The sequence below is a fragment of the Ornithorhynchus anatinus genome, chromosome 14 (genome assembly GCF_004115215.2).
Source record: "Ornithorhynchus anatinus isolate Pmale09 chromosome 14, mOrnAna1.pri.v4, whole genome shotgun sequence".
Taxonomy (NCBI): Eukaryota; Metazoa; Chordata; class Mammalia; order Monotremata; family Ornithorhynchidae; genus Ornithorhynchus; species Ornithorhynchus anatinus.
In genome coordinates, this window is record NC_041741.1 from 51,909,153 (window position 1) to 51,933,940 (window position 24,788).

Below are 24,788 nucleotides of genomic sequence, written 5' to 3' on the forward strand. Positions count from 1 at the left end.
GTCTACCGTCACAAATCGGACAGCGGCCTAAGCCTCTGGAGACAGACAAAAGGTGGGGGGTGGGCGGAGACCAACGGAGGGAGAGAAGCCAGGCTTGTCTGGGAAGGGGCAGGATGTTGAGAAGGGGGAGGTGTTTGTGGGGGGTGATTTTTCTCCCCCGTTCCCCCTCTGTGGGAAGCGAGAGGGCAGAGAGAACCGAGGCGCTTTCGTTGGCCGGGAGAGAGAGAGAAAGGAACGATGTTGCTGGCATTCCTCCAGATTAATCTTTCCTTCCCAACACCTTCCTCCTGACGCCCGACCCTCTGAACTGCCGTTCTCTGTTCCAGCCCTGAGATCCGAATCGCATTCTGATTGTGCCTAGCGCCTCTGAGCTTTCCAAAGCGCCTTCTCCCTGAGAGGTCGAGAGAGGCAGGAAACCTAGGCCCAGAGAGGTTGGGGGACTGCCCAAGGTCACACAGCAAGCCGAGGCAGAACTAGGGCCAGAACCCGGGTGTCCCGGCCCTCCAGGCCCTGGCTCTGCCCGCTGAACCGTAGTGCCCCAACCCTCTGCCCCTTTCGTGGCCCGAAAGCTGAGCTTCTCGAGGGACCTGGGGCCTGGGTTTCCTTGGGCTCGGGTCTGGGTTCTTGGCCAGCTCCCGGCCTGCTCCCAGCCGACTTCCGGTCAGCTCCCGGCCCAGCAGACTAATCCTGCTGCTGACCTTCAGGACTCCAAGGCTCTGAACCCGACGATGACCGGGGGAGGGAGTGGGGGGACACTTTGGGGGCGGGGGCAACGAAGGGAGGGAAGAGGTGAAATGAAGACTAGAGAGAAGAGGCCAGGGAAAGGAAAGACGGAGGTTAGAGGGGAAGGGCAGGGAAATGGAGAGGAGCTCAGCTCAGACAGGGAGACCCAAGGACGGAAGGAGAGACAGAGACCCACACGGAGAGGCAGAGACAGACAGAGACCCAAACGGACCCAGAGACAGACAGGGCTGGGGGGGGCGGGGGCGGCGGGGAGAGACAGAGGCAGACAGTGAGGTGGAGGTGGTCGACCCGGGAAAGCCTCGACCCCGCAGATGGGGAGGGGCGGGGAAGCGGAGCAGGAAAGAGTTAAGGAGAGGGAAGCAGGGAGAGGAGGAAGGGAGAGACGGGGAGACAGAGGGGGGGAGGGGGAGGGAAGGAGGAGTAAAAGGGAGAGATACAGATGAGAAAGGGGGGGAATCCGGAGAGCCCATCGTCCTATCTCCGAGCGACTGCCGACAAGTAACCTCTCCCCCTCCCCCCTCTCTCTTCTTCTCCCCTCCCCCCCTCCCCCCGCTCCCGTGGCGGCGGCCGGGGGAGTGACGTTGAGACTCCCCGGACACCCCCTTCCCCCTCCGGATCCTGCGACCCCTCCCCAGCCCTCCCCTCCCCTCCTCGGGCGGGGGTCCCCGGCGGGGGGGGGGGGGCCGAGCGGGAGCCCGAGCAGGAGGCCGGAGGGAGCCGGCCAGCCGCGGCCGGTCCGGGACTGGGAAAAGGGGGGAGGGGGAGGGGCCGGGGGCGGGGCGGGGGGCGGAGGGGAGGAAGAAGGAGGGAGGAGGGAGGAGGGAGGAGGGGGAGGCGGAGAACCCCCCGTCCGACAACTGTTGCGGGCGGCGGAGCGGCTCCGGGCGCGGGGTGCGGGGCGCGGGGTGCGGGCGGCCCGGCTCGGCTCTCTCCGTCTCCCTGATGCCCGGGGCCGGGGCCGGGGCCGGGGCCGGAGCCGGAGCCGGAGCCGGAGCCGGAGCCGGAGCCGGACCTGGGGCCGGACCTGAAGCCGGAGCCCCGAGGGCGCTGGGCCGGGAGCTGCGGCGCCGCCGCCCGGGAGCCCGGAGGAGGTAGGGGGCCGGGGGCAGGGGGCCGGGGTGGGGGGGCGGGGGGCTCGACTGGGGACTCTGAGGGTCAGGGGGCTCGGCGGGGGCCGGGGATCTCGACTGGGGACGCCGAGGGTCGGGGGTCTCGGCTGGGGTCGGGCGTCTTGGCTGGGGATGCTGAGGTGAGGGGGGCTCGGTTGGGGTCGGGGGTCTCGGCTGGGGACGCTGAGGTGAGGGGGTCTCGGCGGGGGTCGGGGGTCTCGGCTGGGGTCGGGGGTCTCGTCTAGGGACGCTGAGGGTCGGGGGTCTGGGCGGGGGTCGGGGGTCTCGGCTGGGGACGCTGAGGGTCGGGAGTCTCCGAGGGGGGCGGGAGTCTCGGCGGGGGACGCTGAGAGTCGGGGGTCTCGGCGGGGGTCTCTGCTGGGGTCGCGGAGGCGGCAGGTGGTCTCCGGGGGTGGGGCGGGGGCGGTAGGGGGAGCAGAGAGACCCGGCGGGGCTGGGAGGGGGCTTTCCCCTGCTCCCCCGCCCTCCCCAGAAAGTAAGAAACAAAAGGGGCAGCGCGGGGGGCCACGAACCGCTGCCCGTGTGTCCGTCCCTCCCCTGCCCCCGCCCCTCCCCATCCCCAGCCCCGCCACAACTGCCATCCCCCTGCCGCCGCCCCCCGCCTCGGCTTCGGTCCGGCTCCGGCCGGGATCCGGGTTCGGGAATTGTTTCCCGGCCCAGACCCGGGGCCGGACTAAGCAAGCTCATTAGTGCTCACGGTTTCCATGACAACGGGACCCTAATTATCGGCAGGTTGGCCCTTTGGTGGGAGTCCGTCCCCCATCCTTCGTCCCCCTCCCAACCCGGGGTTCCTTCTTTTTTTTGAGGGGGGGGGGGCGGAGGCCGGGAAGGAGACTGACAATCCCACCAGTCCCGGGGGTCTCGCGGTTAAAGCGAGGAAAGGCGGGCGTCTTGGGCTCGGTTGTGGGGAGGGGGTGTCCTGGTGCTATAGCTGGGGTATTTGGGGGAGCCTGGTGCTACAGCAGGGGTATTTGGATAGAGTACAGGCCTGGGAGTCAGAAGGTCATGGTCTGTAATTCTTACTCCGCCACTTGTCTGCTGTGTGACCTTGGGCAAGTCACTTCACTTCTCTGGGTCTCAGTTCCCTCATCTGGAAAATGGGAATTGAGACTGTGAGTCCAAGTGGAACAAGGACTGTGCTCAACCCGATATGCTGGCATCCACCCCAAAGCTTAGTACAGTGCCTGGCAGATAGTAAGCGCTTAACAAATTATTTGGGGGAGTAGTGGCATTTTTCGTGGGACGGGGGAGCAGGACCAGGAGGATGGGGGAAGCCAAGAAGCGGTCACTTTCAGACACAAATTCCCACTGTGGTGGGCGGCCCGGGGATTCCCCAGCTGTCCACCGCTGGAGGAGCAGTCCAGGACCAGCGGAGGCAGAGGGCGAGCTCTCCCCTCCAGTGCCCTCTGAGTGCCATACGGGCGGGGTCCCCGGGACTGGCGGGGGTCGCCGAGCCCCCTCTTCCAGTGTCCGGAGCAAGATCCCGGGCCAGATGGGGCCGGGAATGCTGGCAAGCCCCCCTGGGCTGCGGGTCCAAAGGGTTGTTTGATCGTGGGGACCATCGGCCTGTGGAGAGTGGCCCCCCTGCCCCCCTCCCGGAAGCCGCAGACAGAAAGGGAAGTATATTCGGAAAACCCACTTGGAAATCCCCACTATCTTTGTGGCAGCCCAGGATGCCCAGTTAATAATAATCATGATGGTATTGTTAAATGCTTACTATTTTCCAAGCACTGTTCTAAATGCTGGGGTAGATACAAGGTAATCAGGTTATCCCACGTGGGGCTCACAGTCTTAATCCCCATTTTACAGATGAGATCACAGAGGCCCAGAAAAGTTAAGTGGCTTGCCCAAGGTCACCTAGCAAACAAGTGGCAGAGCCGGGATTAGAACCCTCGTCCTCCGACTCCCAAGCCCGCGCTCTTTCCACTAAGCCACGCTACTTCAGTTACCCAGCTGACGGCGGGGAGAGGGCCGGAGACCTTGACATTGGGTGGGAATTACAGCAGGAGACACTGTGGCGGGCTGCGAAGAGGGACTACCTGGGGCCAAGTGGTTTAGACACTTGAACAGGCAACGGAGGGAGGTTGAGGCACCTCTCCAACCCCGGCCCTCCCGGAGAACTGTAAAGAAAGGATAGACATTCATCTGGCCTGGAAGCAGGGGACGGGTCCAGATGACCTCAAAGACCGTCGATGGCCTGACATTTAAGTAACCTGTCCCCTGCCCGCCCCTCTCCCATCCCAGTGAAGGTTATTCTGGGAGGACCAGAGCCAGAAAGAGACCACAGCTGCCCAGACCGCCCTACTGCTAAGAAGGCCTGGGGGAGCGGGGGAGGGAGAGGTGAGGGAGCCTCCTCTGGGAAGCTTTCCCAGATTACTTTTATCCCCTCCCCAGGCCACATCCGCCAACTTCCCTCTCTGCACATATGGCCACTCTTGTTATATGTCAACTCCACTATTTAAGCACTTATTTATCTCTCTACCATGCCATGGTCTTTTCCCTCCTATCTGTGCATTATTACCTGTCTCCCCCGCATAATTCTCGAGGGCGGGAATTGAACGTGATGGGCCGATGGACGGGCCGACAGGCTGGCGGACGGACAGGAGGGCGGGTGGGCGGACGGGCGGCTGGGGGACGGAAGAAAGAAGAAAGCAGAAGGTCAGCTCAGTCATGGTGTCCACGGCTGCCCCTTAGCAACGGGCCAGGCAGAAACAGGCAGAACCCAAGGGAGATCCACCAGCTGGGCAATTCAGAGCAAGCCAGATGTGGGGGAGAGAATTTCGGGGGTTTGCCATGTCCACCCGGTGGCTTCCCCTCCCCCTCCTGCTGACCCCCCTCTCCTCCCCGCAGCCCCTTCATCATCCTTCTCCGCCTGTCCCTGGAGCCAGGGAGGTGATGGGGGGCAAGAAGGTGGATGGATGGGAGATCCCCAGGCCCCTCCACTTCTGGGCTAGAGGCCTTCCCATGTTGGACCCGACCACCCCCCCTCGGAATCTCAGCCGGTTGTGGGCGATCGAAGCTGGGGAGCAACCAGGCTCTGCAGGCTCGCCCGGGGTCTAGAGAGGTCAGCGTTTACGAACACTCAGCCAGGTTACTGGCTGAGAGATAATCAATCAATCATATTCATTGAGCGCTTACTGTGTGTAGAGCACTGTACTAAGCACTTGGGGGAGTACAAGAGAACTACATAACAGATGCATTCCTTGACCGCAAAGGAGCTTACAGTCTAGAGGGGGAGACAGACATTTATCTAAATTCATAAATGACAAATATGGATGTAACTGCTGTTGATCTGGTGTGCCGGGGGAGGGAATGAATAAAGAGAGCAAGTCAGGGCAATGTAGAAGGGAGTGGAAGAAAAGGAAAACAGAGCTTAGGTCAGAGAAGGCCTCTTGGAGGAAGTGTGCCTTAAATAAGACTTTGAAGTGGGAGAGAGTAATTGTCTGTCGGATTTGAGGAGGGAGGGCATTTTAGTCCAGATGCAGGTGGTGGACGAGAGGTCGGTAATGAGATAGATGAGACTGAGGTAGAGTGAGTAGGGTGGCATTAGAGGAGCAAAGTGAGCGGGCTGGCTTGTAGTAGAAGAGTAGCGAGGTGAGGTAGGAGGGGCAAGGTGATTGAGGGCTTTTAAAAGCCAATGGTGAGGAGTTTGTTTGATGCGGAGTGGCTGGGCAACCAGTGGAGGGTCTTGAGGACTGCAAGAACTGACTCCCGAACACTGCGAAATTGGCGGGGGGCGCGGGGGAGGGAGGGCGGGGAGGGCGGGGAGGAGGGCAGGGGGAACTTTTCAAAGCACGTCAAAGCTTTAACGTCCATCTGTAAAGCATTTAAAGGTGGAGAGGGTGGGCAGCACAGTCTGGTGGACAGAGCACAGGGATGAGAGGTGGGAAACCTGGGTTCTAGTCCCAGCTCTCCCCTAGGCTGTGGGCGACCTCGGGCCAGTCATCCACCCGCCCATCCGTCTGTCTTTTTTCTGGGTATTTTTTAAGCGCTTACTATGCGTCAGGCTCTGTACTAAGCACTGGAGTAGTTACAAGCTAACCAGGTTGGGCACAGTCCAAGTCCCACTTGGGGGGAGGGGGGTGTTGCAGTCTTCATCCCCATTAAACAGATGAAAGAACTGAGGCCCAGAGAAGTGAAGTGACCTTCCCAAGGTCACACAGCAGACAAGTGGTGGAGGTAGGATTAGAACCCAGGTCCTCCTGACTCCCAGGTCCGGACTCTAACCACTAGGTGACAATGCTTCTCTATGGTCAGTACTATTTATTACTCCCATCCCCACTGAAAAGATGAGGAAGCGAGAAGCAGTGTGGTCAAGTGGATACAACCCAGGCCTGGCAATAAAAAGGACCGGAGTTCTAATCCCAGTTCCGCTACTTGTGTGACCTTGAACAAGTCACTTCATTTCGCTGTGCATCAGTTACCTCATCTGTTAAAATGGACAGTGGGCCCCGGGTGGGACAGGAATAGCGTCCGACCTGGTCATCTTGTAACGACCCCAGTGCTCAGCACAGAGGTTGGCACATGGCAAGCGCCGAATGGATACCTCAGTTGACTTCGGTGAGATTAGGGACCTGTATGTGGGGAGGTGAAGACCCGGGTCAGAGGCCGAGCCAGTGTTACACGTGACAGACCCGTTGAAGACAGACAGAGGTCGTTCGAAAGGGGGAGAGGGCTCCGGAATCAGTACCATTAGACCTCTCCGCTCCGCCTCCCAGCAGACCGAACTTCACTCCTCCCCCGGCCACACTCTGTACAGAAAAAGAAGCCGTGAAACTTCAGGGCCCAGTGGGGTGGGGAACGTCACTTGGTTCCTCTTCGCAACGGAAACCCCGCCTCCTTAGGGAGACCCCATAAGAAACTTCACAAATCAGGACCCTTACTGTCCGGAGGAGGACAAGGGATAGGACCCCGGAGACACTGAGGTTGAGACTGGTCAATGTGGGGAGGGGCAGCCCTAGCTGGGGTGTCTGTATAACCACTGAAGAGCCTATAGTGGTTTTACTCCTGGAGAAAATCCCTCCCCCTCCCCCCCAATCTCCCGAGCCCCCCGCGAAGGTGGCCAGCGACTTGAACGACCTGTCCTGGGTTCAGAGTGATGGCTTAGACTCCAGAATGTATATTTTACTCCGTGACTCAGACCCCAAGCCATACAATTGCTGCACAGAAGCCTTGGGCAACAAGGAGGGCGGTTCGGGAGACCAAAGCCCCAGGCCCACCCCATCAAGGCTGTGTGGATACCCAAGGTGGAATCTGGGCAGATATTTTGGTGCTGTGGCAGAGGGCTGTGCTGATTGCCTGCTGTGTGCGGAGCGCTGGACTGGATGCCTGCTGTGTGCGGAGTACTGGGCGGGATGTCTGCTGTGAACGGAGGGCTTTGCTGGAGGTCTGTGCAGAGCTCTGGGCTGGACCCCCGATGAGACAAAGCACTGTCCTGGGCACCGGCTGTTTGCCATTGTTCTTTTATTGCCATTGTTCTTGTCTGTCCGTCTCTCCCGATTAGACTGTAAGCCCGTCAAACGGCAGGGACTGTCTCTATCTGTTGCCGACTTGTTCATTCCAAGCGCTTAGTACAGTGCTCTGCACATAGTAAGCGCTCAATAAATACTATTGAATGAATGAATGAAAGAGCAATGCCTGCTGTGTGCATAGCGTTGTGCTAGGCAATTGGGTATATTTACAGTAAAAGTGAAAGCAACACTATCGTTTCTCTCAAAGAACTCTGCAAGCTCGTCTTCCGGGAGAAACAGAGGGATCTGGGTCATTTCGAGTCAGTGGGAGTAGGAGGAAGGGCCCAGGATCAATCTTGGGCCCGAGCAGATGTCCAGAAGGGCGGGTCCGTGAATCCAACACTCCTGCCCAGCAGAGAACTCGGGCTGTGGTTGGCTTTACTGGACCAGTCCTCGACGGTCTCTCCAGCTGTCTCTCCAGCCTGGGCAGCCATCTCTCCGGGCCAGGGATCTATCTCTGGGCCCGGCGACCGTCTCTTTGGGTCAAGTGACCGCCTCTCCAGGCCGGGCAGCTGTCTCTCTGGGCTGAACGGCCGTCTTTTCGGGCCAGGTGGCCATCTTTCCAGCAGGGTGGCCATCTCTCAGGGCTGGATGGTCGTCTCTTTGATTCAGGCATTTATCTCCAGACTGGCAGGCTACCTCTCTGGGACATACAACCATCTTTCCAGACCGGGTGGCCGTCTCTCAGGGCTGGATTGGCCGTCTTTCTTATCCAGGCATCTATCTCCAGCCAAGGTGACCATCTCTCTGGGCGATATGACCGTCTCTCCGGGACAGAAGTCTGTCTCTCGAGGTCGGGCAGTCGAGAAGCAGCATGGTGTATTGGACAGAGTATAGGCCTGGAGTTAGAAGGTCATGGGTTCTAATCCCGATTCTGTCACTTGTCTGCTGTGTGACCTTGGGCAAGTCACTTCACATCTCTGTGCCTCACCTACCCCATCCATAAAATGGCGATTGATACTGTGAGCCCCACATGGGACAGGGACTGTGTCCAATACGATTTGCTTGTATATACCCCAGCGCTTAATACCGTACCTGAGCACTTAACAAATACCACAATTTTACCACAAATACCACAAATTATTACTGTCTCTCCAGGCCAGGCGGCCGTCTCTCTGGTCCGGGTGGCCGTCTCTCCAGGTCAGACAGCTGTCACTCCAGCCCAGGTGTCTGTTTTTCCAGGCCGGGGAGGGCCAAGCACGGGCACAGGGCTTGTGTCCTTTTGAACTTGAACAGGTTGGGAAGGTTCTCCGTCAGTGCCCTTCATGGCCCTTTCCCCGGAACCCGGCCCTGCGCCTCTTTTCCCGGGGGAGAGTCGGGCAAGGCTGAGTGGCAGCTGGGCTGGTCACTGCTCGCCCACAGCAGCCTTCAGAGAAAGGCGAGAGACTTTGACAGGGAATCAAGAGCGCGGTGAGTCAGGGAACGGGAGGCGCCTTTGGGCTTCGATCCCCAGACGCTCACTCCACTTCAGAGGCATCGAATGTCCTGTTTGGAAAATTGGCTGGTAGTGGGCTCAGCGGAACGAGATCTGTGGGAAGATGGGGTTGAAGAGAAGGGTGGGAGAGGGTTTGGGGCCTGGAGACACGGAGGAAATCAGTCCGTCCATCCATCCACGGCGTTACTGAACACTGAGCAGGAGCAGAGCGTTGCCCTGGAGGAATGAGCACCCTTGGGCCCAGGACAACTCTAATTATGTCAGAAGACTAGCTCGTTGTAGGCAAGGAACACGTCTACGAAATGTTATATCGTATTCTCTCAAGAGCGTAGTACAGTGCTTTGCACAAAGTAAGGGCTCAATAAATACGATCGATTGACTGATGGTATATGAGGACAGCACTAAGCACTGTTTATAAACTAAGCACTAGGGAGAGGACGGTAGGGTTAGTGACAGCAATCTCTGCCCTAGAGGAGATTATAATCTACTGTGTGCACAGAGCTGTACTAAATGCTAGGGAGAGTACAGCAGAGTTAGACGTGATTTTTGCCTTCAGGGACTTACAGTTTCCGGGGTGCAGAGCACTTGGGAGAGCACAATAGAAGTAGTAGTCACCATCCCTGCCCTCAAGGAATATGCAGTCTAGCAGGGGAAACAAATCAGAAAAAGAGACAACAGGTGGGAGAAGCAATAGAAGTCCCAAGTCTAATGGGAGAGACTTGGCCAACAGAATTTATCTACAAAGAGTGGAAATGGTTTAGGTGGAAGCTGGGCGAGGAAAAATAGGAACATGGGAAGATAAGAAGGTGAAGGATAAGGGAAAATGAGTGCGAACTGATACGTTCGTATGAGCAAAGACACCCGGACCTCTGAAGGTTGAAGAAGGAACTCCAGAAGTGCAGCTATACCAGAAGGGGGGCTAGAAGGGGAGGGGAGAGTCGGAAAGAGGGGCTGAAGGTGTGGAGGGAAGAGCAGGAGAGATAAGCTGGTGGGGGAGGGAAGAATAGGGGAGAGGAACGGGTGGGCAGAGGGAAGGGTTGGAGGAAAAGAAAGGCTGCGGAGGGGAGGATTGGGAAGAGAGGAAGGTGGGAGATGGGGGAAAGGAGGAATGGGGAGGGGGACCGGTAGTGGGGAGGGAAGGCCAAGCAGGGGATTGAGGAAAGAGGAGAAAGGGGGCGGGGATTGGGGGAGAGACAGTAGGGGAGAGGGGGCAGGGGGGCTCTCTTGGATATGTTTCTCTCTTGCCCTTTTCCCCCATTCGCTGCCTGCTTCCTGCCTCGAGTCACTACCCTAAAGGCCACGGCTGTCTATTAATACCGTGCTATTTAGACCGCCCGCTGGGAGCGGGACGGACAGATCTGGGAGCAGGTGCGACACACGCTGCCCCTGCCGGCAGTGAGCTCATCGCCCGGCCTGTGCCTGCGGGGGGCGACGTTTCCTTGGTCCCCGCTCTCACGGCTGCCCCGCCAGGCTGACCGGGGGACCGGACCCCGGGGACCGGAGGCGGACTGGGCTCTGGCGGTGGCTGTGGGGACGCCCGGGGCACAGGCCCTAGGGGGCCCGTCCATCGGGGCTCACCGCTGGGCTGCTACCCCGAGCACAGTCCCTGTGGGCCCGGGACCGGCGTCCGCCCAGGGTCCATCCAGGGTCCGACCACCCCAGACGCTCCATCCAACGGGCCCCCGGGAGGAACCCTGGGCTGGTGGCCCTCCTAGACACCCACCCTCATGGTCAGGGCTGCACCGTCCAAAGCCCTGGATTTTCCCACAGTGACTCCAAACAGACCACCCAAAGCCCCCAAATCTCCCCTCTGCATTTCTGACATTCCCCGAGTGACCCAGCACGGACAATCCCCCACCTCGACTCCCCTCTCTCCATCCCTGACTCTCCCCCACAGTGACCCAGCGCAGACCACCCGCCGGTGGTTTCTTCTTTCAGCCCACAGTCCTTGATGTAGGCCTGAAGCAGATTCCAGTGACGGTGAGCTTTCCTGTTGGATAGGTGTGTGGCTGGATGGACCAATGTGGGATCCTCAATACGAGACACACTGTGCTCTCTCTCTCTCTCTCTCTCTCTCTCACACACACACACACACACACACAAACACAGACACACACACAACGTAGACACACACAGTCCCAGAGACTGTCCCTGCTGGCTGCCATATGTGCTGCCTGCTGTGCCCAGGACCATTTTCACGGCGGCCTCCCGGTCCGCCTGTCCTCTCTGAGCTTCTCCTGCGGCAGAGCAGCTCCTTCCCGGATCGTAGCACGACAGTCTGGTCCGCCTGTGGCTTCAGCTCCCAGGTCCGGCCGGCCGGGACCAGCAGGGTCGAGGAGTGCTGTTCTTGGACCTCATCTGCCGGCTCCAGGGCCTGGGAGCAACTGTCCGCAGGGGCATGACATCGGGATGGATTTGGGGGACAAAACGTGTGAGCGACGCCAAGACTCTGGCTTCCCACTGGGATTTGTTTTTGTTTTTGGTGAATTCTTCAGGATCAGGATGAATCCTTGCTTTGCTAAGTAAAGACAGAAGTGTTTGTTCTGCCACGGGCCAGTGCATGAGTCTCCGGAGGGTCTCTCTGACCATCTGACCAGCCGGGATATTTGGCCGGGACTGATGCAACCAGTCACAGCCTTCCCAGCTCCTCTGGCTTTTCAGATATCCATCTGTCCTTCTCGGTTTCCAGTCTGTCCTGGAGGGCAACTCTCCTGCCACAGCCCGGACGAGGCTCTTTGTCTTCGGCCCCTGAAGTCTCTCTCCTCCCCGGTTAGGCTGGTGGGAATGATTGCTCATAGCACTGACGAAGGTCCTGCGTCGCATCCCCCTCTCACCCCATCAGGGAGTCCTGCCTCGGTCCCAGCGCAGCAGGGAGGATTGCCATTAATTCACATTATTTCAGTCTATTTAATGGGGGCCGGGGTTAGGGTGGCGCGGTGGGGCTGGAGCTGAGGGTGCCAGGGTTTTCATACAGGCTGTTCCTGGACGTTCCTGGCCTCAACTGTACCCACCTTAGAGGGTCCAGCTGAAACTGCAGGTTATGTTCTAAGTTTGGGGGCGGGCTAGGGTTGCCCAGGGAACTCTCAGTTATCCAGAATGGAGGACTAGAGATCCAGGTGAAGGTTATCTGGACTATTTAAGGACCTTGAGGGAAGGGATTGTTTCTACCATTCTTTCATTCAATTAATCATATTTATCATTATTATTATTATACTGTTGTCTTCTCCCAAATGCTTAGTACAGTGTTCTGGACATGGTAGACTGTAAGCTCCTCGAGGGTAGAGATCCTGTCTCACTCTTGCCTTCTCCCAAGTGCTCAGTATAGTGCTCTGTACACAGAAGATTGTAAGCTCCCGAGGGCAGGAACCGTGTCTACTAACCGTTTGACTACTGATGGACCCACTGACTGCTCCCTTGGGCTGGGATTGCCCTGTTCAGGCCCCCTGCCCAGTTGGAGGAGTTCCATAGTTGTTGACACCGTGCGGGCAGGAAGCTATTTCAAACATTTGCTGGGCAACACTTATCTCATCTCAGCCAAAAACATGGAAGGGCATTGAGGCGGGGAAGCTGCTCCCAGCCTTCCCAAGCTGGGCCTTGAGGTCTGGCCAACCCCCGGGTGGGGTGCCGTTGGTCAGAGGGAATCCCGACGGCTCTCTGGGTTCTGGGACGTGCAGCTGTGGCTTGGCACACCACACTGGTGGGCTCGTGTGCCCTCCCAGTTGCTGTAGTCATTTTCTGGGCCAGAATAGATAGAGGGATTCCACGGGCGAGGCAGTGTAGATGGAGGGAACCCACCAACGAGGCAATGAAGATGGAGGAGCTCCACCAGCAAAGCAGTATAATAATAATGATGATGGTGGTATTTGTCAAGCGCTTACAATGTGCCAAGAACTGTTCTAAGCGCTGGGGGAGATACTAGGAAATCAGGTTGTCCTACGTGGGCCTCACAGTCTTAATCCCCATTTTACAGATGAGGTAACCAAGGCAAAGAGAAGTTAAGTGACTTGCCCAAAGTCACACAGCTGACAAGTGACGGATCCGGGATTAGAACCCACGACCTCTGACTCCCAAGCCGGTGCTCTTTCCACTTAGCCACGCTGTAGACGGAGAGACTCCCCTGACGAGGCAGTGTAGATAGAGGGACTCCGCTAGAGAGGCAGTGTAGACAGAAACCACCGGCGAGGCCATGCAGATGAAGGGGCTCCACCGCAGAGGCAATGTAGACGGCGAGACTCGGCCAAGGCGGCGGTATAGACAGAGGGACTCCACTGACAAGGAAGGATGGGATGTATTCAGAGCTTCTCTTGTGCCCAGCTCTATGCCAAACACTGTGATAGATATAATCAGATCGGGAATCGTACCCGACCCTGCCCCTTGCTCCCTATCTAGGGTCAGCCGGCAGGCCAGGGGCAGGTGGAATGGGGAAGAGAATCTGGGTCCCCTGACCGATGGCCAGCCCTATGCTCCGCCCACCAGGCCAAGCCACCCAGGGGAGTCCAGCTCAGTTTCTGAAAGGGATCGAATTCGTCAGCCCCGTGGTGTCAAGTGCACGCACGTTAGCACTCTATCAGCCAGTGGGACGTCAGTAAGAATGATTTATTTTTACAACCGTGAAATCATTTGTAAAAATAAAATGCTGTTCCAGATGCATAGGGGAAAGATTAAATTATTCACGTGTATGAATATGTACACACACACGCACACACCCACTGGCCCCGCTGGCTGCAGTGTCTGCTGCCTGCTGTGCCTGGTGCTCTCTTTCCTGCTGCCTCCTCACCTCCCCATCCTCCCGGAGCTTCTCCTGCTTAAGGGCCTCCGAGTCACTTGACTTTGCACGTTTAAGTAAAACTTTCCACAGTGTGGCTTTCTACAGGCAATAATAATAATAATAATTGGGGGATTTGCTAAACTCTCGCTCTATGCCAAGCATTGTAGTAAGCGCTGGGGTAGATACAAGGTAATCGGATAGGGCACAGTCCCTGCCTCACATGGGCCTAAGTAGGAGGGAGAATGGGTATTTAATCCCTGTTTTACAGATGAGTACCATTGTTAGTGGTTGTTAGTAAAATCACTCATCACATCCCGAATGGATTAATGCATCAGCATCCTTTCTGTTCTCCCAACCTCCTGTCTCTCCCCACTTCAGTCTATACTTCACTCTGCTGCCCGGATCACCTTTCTATAGAACCCCTCTAGGCATGTCACCCGTCTCCTCGAAAGTCTCCAGTGATTGTCTATCAATATTCGTATGAAGCAAAAACTCCTCACTGTTGGCTTCAAAGCTTTCCACACCTTGCCCCCTCCCACCTTACCTCCCTTCTCTCCTTCTACAGCCCAGCCCCACACACTCCATTCCTCCTCCACTAACCTCCTCACTGTGCCTCGTTTTCGCCTGTCCTGGTCCACGTCCTAACTCTGGCCTGGAATGCCCTCCCTCCTCACACCCGCCAAACTAGCTCACTTCCACCCTTCAAAGTCGTACTGAAAGCTCACTCCTCCAGGAGGCCTTCCCAGACTGAGCCCCCCTTTTCCTCTGCTCCTCCTCCCCTCTCCATCGCCTCTACTCCCTCCCTCTGCTCTACCACCCTCTGCCGCACAGCACTTGTGTATAAATGTACATGTTTATTATTCTATTTATTTTATTAATGTGTATAATCTATATTTATATTTATTTATATTGATGCTATTGATGCCTGTCTACTTGTTTTGTTTTGTTGTCTGTCTCCCCCATTTCTAGACTGTGAGCCCATTGTTGGGTAGGGATTCTCTCTCTCATTGCCGAACTGTACTTTCCAAGCGCTCAGAACAATGCTCTGCACACAGTAAGAGCTCAATAAATACGATTGAATGAATTAATGAATTAATGAATGAAAGATGAGGAAATTTAGAGAAGGGAAGTGACTTGCCTAAGGCCATGCAGCAGGCAATTGACAGAGCCCGGATTAGAGCCCAGATCTCTTGACTTCTAGTCCTGGACGCCCTCCCTGCCCCCCCCCCCCCCCCCCCCCGCCCCGCCCCCATGCTGCTTCTCCATCTGTGGCTACAGGTGATGCCCTGCTTGGGTCATGGTTGCTGCTGAGTTGGCCCCCAGCCTGTCTGTGCCGCTCCCCTCTTCCCCCCGCCCCCAATCCCCACATCTTTCTCAAGCCCTGCTGCGATTCCCCCTCAGCTCTCCACTATCTACTTTCTCCTTCTCCTATTGCTCCCTTTCTTCCCAGGGGTGCTAATGGTTTAATTAATTGCTTACTTGATACTTTAGGAGTTGCTTTGATGTCCTAAGATGGAAGTTGCAAGCCAAGCCCTTGGCGATGGCTTATATGACGATTTTCTGCCTTTCCATCAGGCGTTAAGTCATTTGTAATTAAAGTCATGATGAGAGGTAACATCTCCTTTTTTCAAATAATTCAATAAATCCGAGAAACTCTGCAACCGGAGAGGTCTCTGGCCAGCCTTGCAGATTAACACGTGCCCACGGCTCACAGGCCTGTACCAGTGAACGGGCCACTGAAAATGGAAGTGGAGTCTCAGCTTGGCTTCTGCTCTTCTTGGATTGAGGGGAATGAGGGTTGTGAGCGGGTGCAGTGGCAGAGGGTTGAGGAGAGAGAGAGATGATTGAGTGCCTTAAAGCTGATGGGCCGGAGCTTCTGCTTGATGCAGAGAGGAATGGATAAATGGAAGGTGTATGCAGAACACTCTCTCTCTGGGTCTTTCTCACTATCTCTCTTATCTCTCTCTGGGTTTCTCTGGGTGTCCGTTTCTTTGAGTGTGACTCATTCTCTGTACGTCTCAGGGCAAGTGTGTGTATGTGTTTGTGTGCATATATGCTTCTGAATGCCTGTCTCTCTGGGGCAATATATGTCTCTGACACTCTCTATGGGTGTTGCTGAGGGTCCTTCTATGTGTCTATTTCTCTCTACGAGTGCTTCCCAGCACCTTCCTGTGTGTGTGATTCTGTTTGTGTTTATTTTTCCCTCTGGATCTGTGTGTCTCCAGCTTGTGTGTTTGTGAGTGCGTCTCCCTCTAGATCTGTGTGTTTCTCCACCTCTCTCTTAGTCTGTGTGCATCTCTCAGTGCTTATGTGTCTCTTTCTGTCTCTGCCCACTTTTCTTGTGTTTTTCTCCCTTTCCCTGCAGTGTATCCGGACTATTGGACACACAAGCACACATACATACACACAAACCAGAAATCTTCTGCAGTCGAAAGACTCTGGGCCTGAAACCTATGCACAAGGACCATGTCTCTGAGATTTCCAGACTCACTCTCCCATCCATCCGTCTCTCTGTCCATCCATCCATCCACTCATCCTTGGCCTAGTGGATAGAGCCTGGATCTGGAAGTCACTAGGACCTAGGTTTGAATCCCAACTCTGCCACTTGGGCAAGTCACTTCAGTTCTCTGTGCCTCAGTTCCCTCATCTGTAAAATAGGATTAAGACTGTGAGCCCTATGTGGGACAAGGACTGTGTCCAACTCAATTAGCTTGTACCTACCCCAATGCTTAGAACAGTGCCTGGCACATAGTAAGCCCTTAACAAATACCATTATCATTACTATTAACCACCAACCCACACAACCATCCATGGAGAAGCAGCGTGGCCTAGTGGAAAGGGCACGGGCTTGGAATTCAGAGGTCATGAGTTTTAATCCCAGCTCTGCCACGTGTCAGCTGTGTGACTTTGGGCAAGTCACTTAACTTCTCTGGGCCTCAGTTCCCTCATCTGTAAAATGGGGATTAAGGCTGTGAGCCCCACGTGGGACAATCTGTTAACCTTGTATCTACCACGGATCTTAGAATCGTGCTTTGGTACATAGTAAGTGCTTAACAAATGCCATTATTATTATTATTATTTATTCACCCACCCATCCTTCTCTCTCTCCAGGTACCCATTTATGTCCACGCATTGGTCTGAGCATGTCTCCTGAGCACTTGCTCCCATATTCCAGTCAGCCAGCAGGCCTCTGGAACTCCCTTGGGGGCCCAGGGTGGGGTCAGTTCGGGTGCAGTGCTCCCCTTTGGCTCCAGCCCAGGAGACCCAGCCAAGTTGTGGGGGAGGTACCTGTCGGGCTCTGTCTTCCCAGTCGCAGTTCTGTCCCTGGGTCAGGACCTCTAGACTGTAAGCTCACTCTCGGCAGGGAATGTGCTTGTTTATTGTTGTATTGTACTCTCTCAAGATCTTAGTGCAGGGTTCCATACCCAGTAAGTGATCAATAAATACGATTGAATGAATGAACGAAAGGATGGGCAGGAAGCTCTCCCTTTGGGAGGCAGGGCAGCCCGGTTAATCAATCAATCAATCTGGTTGTGGCCTGGTGGGCTAAGTGTGGGGCTGGGAGTCAGAAGAGCTAGGGCCCTGTCCCTGACCTGCTGGGTGACTTTGGGTAAGTCCCAGAGAAATGTCTTCAAGTCTCAGATTTTTCCCTGTGAAGTGGGGATAATCATGGCCGCCACCCTGCCATCCTCCTTCCCTTCTTTCCTTCCTCCTGGGACACTCCTCAGGAAACAAAGAGGGACACTGCTAGGAGGACAAAGCAGGCCATTCCTGGGAGGACAAAGCAGGCCACTGCTGTGCAGGTGCTTTGGAGGAATAAAAGTCTCACAAAGACCCATGGGGTCACTCTTCATCTTTTGACGTCCTTAGAATTCTGCTCAAAAGAAAAAGAAAAGTCCTGTTTAGGCTGAATTTAGCTCTCATGGAGGCGTGGCCCCCTAGGGGAGCCCCAGTCTGAATCCAGAAGCCTCAGGGAGCAGAACGCCCAGACAGGAAACGGACAAACCTCCCTATTTCTTCTTCAAAGACATCTCATGGCTCCACACCTTCCTCTCCACCCACACAGCCAGCAGAGACCACAGGCTAATAATCCATGCCCCTACCGCATACCGGACCTCAGGTGACCAAGTGGCGAATATCAGGACTGTAGTTCCACAGGGCTTTCACTGGTGAAATTTGGTGCAGTGGAGGCAGCACCCACTCCCAGAGAACTCTGGGAAAGCACCGCCCCCCGGCCCCAATGACACTTCTCATTGACTCACAGTCCAGCAACTTAGCCAGTAGTTCTGCCTTTCTCAATTCCAGGGAGGCAGTGTGGCCCAGAGGATAGAGCACAAGGCCGGCAGTCATGAGCTCTGGGTTCTAGTCCCTGCTCTGCCCCGGCCTACTGTTTGATCTCAGGCAAGTCACTTCACCTCTCTGATATTCATTGCTCCCCCCTATAAAATGGGGATCAGATCCCTTTCTCTATCGACATCCCGGTGATGCCAGATTGGAAGCTTCTTGTGGGCAGGGATCGAGTCTACTAACTCTCTTGTACTCTCCCAAGTGCTCAGTACAACACTCTGCACATAGTAGACTAAGCTCCTCTGGACCAAGATTGTGCCTACTAACTCTATTGTCTTCTCCCAAGTGTTCAGGGACATATGCACTGCGTATATTTCCAAGCGCTTAGTACAGTGCTCTGCAAATAGTAAGCGCTCAATAAATACTATTGAATGAATGAATATTACTAAGTATTATTTATTAATTACTCTATTTTATTACTGACATGAATATATCTATGATTCTATTTATCTATTTTGAGGGTATTGATGCCTATTTGTTTTGTTTTGCTGTCTGTCTCCCCGTTTTAGACTGTGAGCCCTTTGTTGGGCAGGGATTGTCTCTGTTGCCGAATTGTACATTCCAAGTGCTTAGTACAGTGCTCTGCACACAGTAAGCGCTCAATAAATATGATTGAATAAATGAATGCTGTGCGCACAGAAGACTGTAAGCTCCTTGAAGGCAGGGATTTTGTCTATTAACTCCATTGTACTCTCCCAAGTGCTTTGTACAATGCTTTGCACACAGTAGACTGTAAGCTTGTCAAAGGCAGGGATCATGTCTATTAATACTATTGTACTTTCCCAAGTGTTATTCATTCAGTCTTATTTATTGAGCTCTTACTGTGGGCAGAGTACTGTACTAAGCGCTTGGAACGTACAATTTGGCAACAGAGACAATCCCTACCCATCAATGGGCTCACATTCTAGAAGGGGGGAGATAGACAAGAAAACAAAGCAAAGCAAGTAGACAGGCATTAATAGCATCAATATAAATAAATACACATCATTAATAAAAATAAATAGAATAATAAATATGTACATATATACACAAGTGTTGTGGGGTGGGGAGGGGTGTAGAGCAGAGGGAGGGAGTCGGGGTGTTGGGGAAGGGAGGAGGAGCAGAGGAAAAAGGGGGCTCCTTCAGTGCTCTGTGCCCAATAGACTCATCTCTCTAAGAGCAGGGATCATTTCTCCTAACTCCATTGTCCTTTCCCAAGCACTTAGTACAGTGCTGTGCACACAGTAGACTGTACACTCCTCATGGATGGGGTTCATATCTACTATTGTCCTCTCCCAAGTGCTCAGTATAGACTTTGCACACAGTAGGCACTCAATAGGTACCACTGATTGATGGTGAAATGAGACAGTTGATTGGAAAACACTTTAAAAATTGCATTCACTCAGTCAGTCATATTTATTGAGTGCTTACTTTGAGCAGAGCACTGCACGAAGCTCTTGGGAGAGTATAACAGTAAACAGACACATTCCCTGCCAAAAGCAAAAAACACTCCAGACGTTCAAGTGGTTGTCAAGGCAGCTATTGAATGTCTATCAGTGAATGTTCCGGGAGTGCAGTGTAGTGCAAGTGACGCCGATCCACCAGGAAGAATTGGTCCCCAGACCCTTGTTTAATTGGAGAAAGGACTTTTTGGCCATCTGTCCACTGTCCCTTGTGAAGCCAGTCACCCCTTCCCAGGCCCTGCTCCCCGGTCTTGCTCCCAGACCTTCCTCCCGGGCCCTACTCGCGAGTCCTGCTCCTGGGCCCTACTCCAGGGCCTGACTCCCGGGACGGACTCCCGCACCTGCTCCTAAGCGTTGCTCCCAGGGCAACGGGACATTTAACGCCTGTGGTCTCTGGTTTACTAGGTGATTATTCTCCGACGGGCCGATGAAAGCCAACGATGACTGGTTGTGGCTCACAGTCCCTCAAAGTGCTGATGGTGGTCTTCTCCTTGCTGACCCCCGCAGGTGAGAGGGGCCGCCTGAGAGTCAGGGAGCCGGCGGGTAGGGTGAGTGGCAGGGGGTGGTGGTGGAGGGGCAATGAATGGGAGGAGTGGGGCGGGGAGGAGGAGCTGGTTTGAGCTTGGGAAGCAGCAACTCACCTCGGGGTTTACATATTTTTTCTCGGCTTGTTTCTCCACCTTAACTGTTCCATGATGTCTGCTCTCCCGTCCTGTGAAACTGTAGTAGTGATAATCAATCAATCAATCAGTCATTAGTATTTATTGAGTACTTACCATGTGCAGAGCACTGTACTAAGTGCTTGGGAGAGTATAATACAATAGAATTGGTAGATGTTATCCCCATCCACAAGGAGTTGACAGTCTAGTAATCATGGTATTAAGAGCTTGCTCCATGCCAAGAGTCGCAGAGGGCAGAGCACAGGGCTGGTAGTCACGATCTCCGGGTTCTAGTCCTGGCTCTCTCCCGGACTGCCGTGTGATCTCAGGCAAGTCACTTCACCCCTCTGGGCCTCAGTGCCCCTATATAAAATGAGGATCAGACCTCTGACTCTCTCACAACCTCCCAGTGACTCTAGACTGGAGGTTCCTCGTGAGCAGGGGTCATCAACTAACTCTACTGTACTCCCCAAGTGTTCAGTACAGCTCTCTGCACACAGTAGACTGTAAGCTCCTCTGGACAGGGACTGTGTCAATTAATTCTAGTGTAGTGCTAAATGCTGGGGTATTTGCAAGAAAATCAGATGAGGCACATTCCCTGCCCCATGTGGGATTCCCAGTCTAAGAGGGAGCAAGAGCAGGTGTCTGATCCCCATTTTACGAGTGAGGAACTGAGGCCCAGGGAGGTTCAGTGAGTCATCCAAGGCCCCTTAGCAGTCCAGGGGCGGAACCGGGACTCGAACCCGTGTCTCCTGAGTGCTAGATCCAGGCTCTGTCCTCTGGGCCGCGTTCCCCGATGACCAGTTGAGGTCTCTGCTGGTGTCCCGTGATCCCACGGGGCTCGCATCAGTCAGTCCCGCCCTCCCCGAGCTGACCCTCGGGTCCGGCGGGGCCCTTTCCCACAGTCTCGTCCACGCACTTCCGCGTCTGCGAGCCGTACGCCGACCACAAAGGCCGCTACCACTTCGGCTTCCACTGCCCACGGCTCTCTGACGATAAGTCCTTCATCTTCTGCTGTCACCATAACAACACCGTCTTCAAGTATTGCTGCAACGACACCGAGTTCCAGGCAGTGATGCGGATGAACCTCACTGGACACTCCGAAAGTTTCATGCACAAGTGAGTACGTGTGAGAGCCCAGAGCCGGCCCCATGCGGGGAGGGCGGTGGGCACTGTCCCAGCCCGAAGCAGACAGACGGGGGGCGGGGGTCTGCTCCGAGAGTCTGCAGCCCCCGTTCCTCCAGCCCCAGTTGGGTGGTGGGGGTGGGGAGAGGGTGTGTGGGGACCCCCCCCCAACCCATCTGCCGCTGTCACTCTGCAGCCGACTCCCAATTGGCTAAGGGGGAGGGGTGCAATCAGTCCTTTTCGCACCTCCATCAGGCTGTTTTGCATAGCTAAATGTTACTCAAAATGTGCACATGTTTCCTGTTAATGACCTGCATTCATTAGGCCTGATTTTCTAATTGGGCTTTGTTGTCCTCCTGGGGCTCAATCATCCTGTGAGTTTTGATTCGGTTGATTTTGCTGGTTTTCTTGAGACCCAAGGTGAGCAAAGGCTAGGAGGGGTTAGGAGAGGCTAGAAGGGGTTAAGAGGGGCTAGGAGGAGCTAGCCAAGACCAGGAGGGACTAGGAGAGTCTAGGAGGGTCTAGGAGAGACTAGCACGGCCTTGGGAGTCAGAGGTCATGGGTTCTAATCCCTGCTCCACCACTTGTCAGTTGTGTGTCTTTGGGCAAGTCACTTAACTTCTCTTTGCCTCAGTTACCTCAACTGTAAAATGGGGATTAAGATTGTGAGCCCCACGTGGGACCACCTGATTACCTTGTATCTCCCCGGAGTTCAGAACAGTGCTTGGCACATAGTAAGTGCTTAACAAATACCATTATCATTATAATTAAGAGGGGTTAGGAGGAGCCAGCCAAGGACAGGAGGGGCTAGGGTAGGAGTAGAGTCTATTCTCAGAGAGAATCCCTGCTCCTGCGTGGGATGCGGTGGCAAGGGGAGGGGGAGACCGGGGGCCCGACTCTAGGAAAAGCCAGAGACTCGAGGGACCAGGCCCAAGTGTGACTGTTCCCGGAATCTGTTCCCACAGGAAACCGTGTGGCCAAAAACGTCAGCGGATTAAGAAGGGTTTGGATAGACACACAGAAAAGGATCTGGGCTGGGTCACTGGGGGAGTGTCAGGAAGGGAGAGGGGAAAGTCAGGGGAGTCCGATGGTCCATGCTGGGTCACTGAAATGGAAATCAGGGGGGTTGGGTGGTCTCTGTTGAGTCACTGGGGGAGAGTCAGGGATGAAAAGGGGAGAGTCAGGAGTGTGGACGGTCTGTGCTGGGTAACTGAGTGAGTGGGGGCGGTGAAAATGGGAATGAGGTGGTGGTCCCAGTGACTCTGGGCCACAGGAACCAGTTTGGGTGCACTCCATCCTAGCGGCTGGCAGTCTAGATGAAGCCGTTTTCTCCGGAACCACCCCCTGACTCCGAGCCTAGTTTGTTTCCCCGGGGTCTTGGGGCTCTTGGGGGCTCCCTGGGCTCAGGATTTGAGTGAAGATCAGGCCCGACGGGTCCCTGGGTCTGGGCTCTCAGTAAAAAAACAAAGACCCTTGGAAGACCCCTCTGACGGGAGGCAGCACCCCCTGACTCCCAGGCAGTCACAAGCCCCCCAACCCCCGAACCCTTAGCAAGTGTGGATCCCCTAACCCTCCCCCAGCCCAGGTAGATCGGGTGCAGAGAGGGAGGAAGGGAAGACTCAGGTATCATTACTCCTTCACCCTGCCAAGAGCCGGAAGACCGTCCATGCTATTAAACAGGAAAATATTTATATTCAGGAAACTATAAAAATAAACTGTAGAAGAAGGGAAAGTTGGAGCCTGCCCCAAACCTCAGATGAGCAATGATCCTCAGGACACGCACTGTCTCAACCCGGCCAGCCCCTCCCGGGGAAAAGGGGGTGTAGGTAGGGAGGGATGGGGGGATGCAGCAGAAGCCCCCTGCCCTACGCTCCAGCCTACAAGCTCACTCTCTTAAGGCATCCCCACCCTGGCTTCACAAAAGCCCCCTATACTCTCACTGCCTCCCCCGGTTTGGGGCTGGGAAGGTCCAGTCTTGGAGCAGGGAATGACGCTCTGTAAATGCTCAATGAATGTCGGCAGTCCGGGAAGCAGAATAAACCCGGGAGGGGCCAGGGGATTTAATAAACAGTCACCCCCTCAAACCTCCACACCCTTCCCTCACCGAAAAACTCCTCAGAGAGTTTAGGGCATTCTGGGAATGAGATTATCGAGGATTGTATAGATACAAGCACATAAGTACACAAACAGGAATTTGTTCATTTGAGTATTCATTGAGTGTTTTTTTTCAGAGCGCTGTGTTAAGTGTTTGGGAGAGAACAGCATAAACTTCAGAGCAGGTGCCTCTCTCCGTCTCTTTCTCTTTCACACACACACACACACACACACACACACACAGAGAGAGAGAGAGAGAGAGAGAGAGAGAGAGACATACACACGGAGCTAAAGAAGAAGCGTAGTTACAATTGCTAAGAGCAAGAATGTGGAAAAATAAATGAGCATAAGTAGCTCTCCACACCTAAATGGTATGGCAGCCTGGAGTCTGGGAGGCTGTGACTACTTGGGGGAAATGACTGCTGGATGGGGAGGTGGGGGGGAACGAAGAGAAGGAGGAGGAGGAGAGGAGGAGGAGGAGGAGGGATTGCAAGAGGTTTTGCAGATGGGGAGTGCTGTGGTCAGCTGAATTTTTGTGGGGATTCCAGGATGGGGAACAGGGGTCAGAGACAGAAGAGTGGAGAGGCAGGAGATGGTGAGACTGGGAGGAGACGGGGTGCGATCTGGGAGCAGTAGGGTTCAGGAACTGCCTGGTTAAAAACTAGTAGTCCTGGAGGATCTGGGGGTTGTCATAGCATCCAAATGACTCTGGGCATCCCTGGGCACCTCCACACCCCAGCCTCCTCTCTGCCAGGCTGACTCTGGAGTCGGAGTCCCCGGGGCTCAGAGTCTATCTGCTGCTAGGCCGGGAGCCAGAGAGACTGAGGTTTCCCTCCCCAAAGGGCTTCAGCCCACAAAGAGCTAATTGGCTTTGAGATTTTAAATTAATCTCATTTCACAAGGGCTTGATTCTCAGTCCCTGCTTCTCTCCCAGTTCCCACTTTTTCACAGGGTTATGCGTTCTTGGTATGTGAGGGTTCACCCAAGTAAGTGCAGAAAATATTGGACCAGAAAATATTGGACCAGTGGACTGGTTTGCTGTGTGACCTTGGGCCAAGGCACTCAACCTCACTGGGCTTCAGTTTAGTCTTCCATAAAATGTGGATCCGACCCCTGCCTCTCTACACCTAACAATGATCCTGGGTTGCTGCTGCCCCACCTCCCACAATATAAGTGTAGTGTTCTTTCTTAAAGCCAGATCCACCTTGAAGTAGCCAATTTAGGAGAAGCAGCATGGCCCAGTGGTAAGAGCACAGGCCTGGGAGTCAGAGAAGCTGCATTCTAATTCCAACTCCACCACTTACTTCCTATGGGACCCAGGCAAGTCATTTGACTTGTCTGTACCTTAGTTTCCTCAATTGTTTAAAAATGGGGATTCGAGGCCCGTTTTCCCTTCTAATTAGACTGTGAGCCCCATGTGGGATAGGGACGATGTCTGACCTGATTAACTTGTATCTACCTCAGTGCTTGGAACAGTCAGTCATATTTACTGAGCTCTTACTGTGTGCAGAACACTGTACTAAGAGTTTGGAGG

General features: G+C 54.8%; 1 protein-coding gene across 1 annotated transcript in view; it reads left to right on the forward strand.

The window, feature by feature from the left end:
• The first annotated feature begins 1,718 nt into the window (after window positions 1-1,718).
• The window catches only part of SHISAL1 (shisa like 1), a 29,070-nt gene continuing 6,000 nt past the window's right edge, over window positions 1,719-24,788 (forward strand). Inside the window, exons 1-3 of the mRNA XM_029079441.2 lie at window positions 1,719-1,835; window positions 19,782-19,883; window positions 20,941-21,154. Of these exons, the coding sequence (XP_028935274.1) occupies window positions 19,817-19,883; window positions 20,941-21,154 (281 nt within the window). The 5' untranslated portion in view covers window positions 1,719-1,835; window positions 19,782-19,816. The remainder of the gene's footprint in view (window positions 1,836-19,781; window positions 19,884-20,940; window positions 21,155-24,788) is intronic.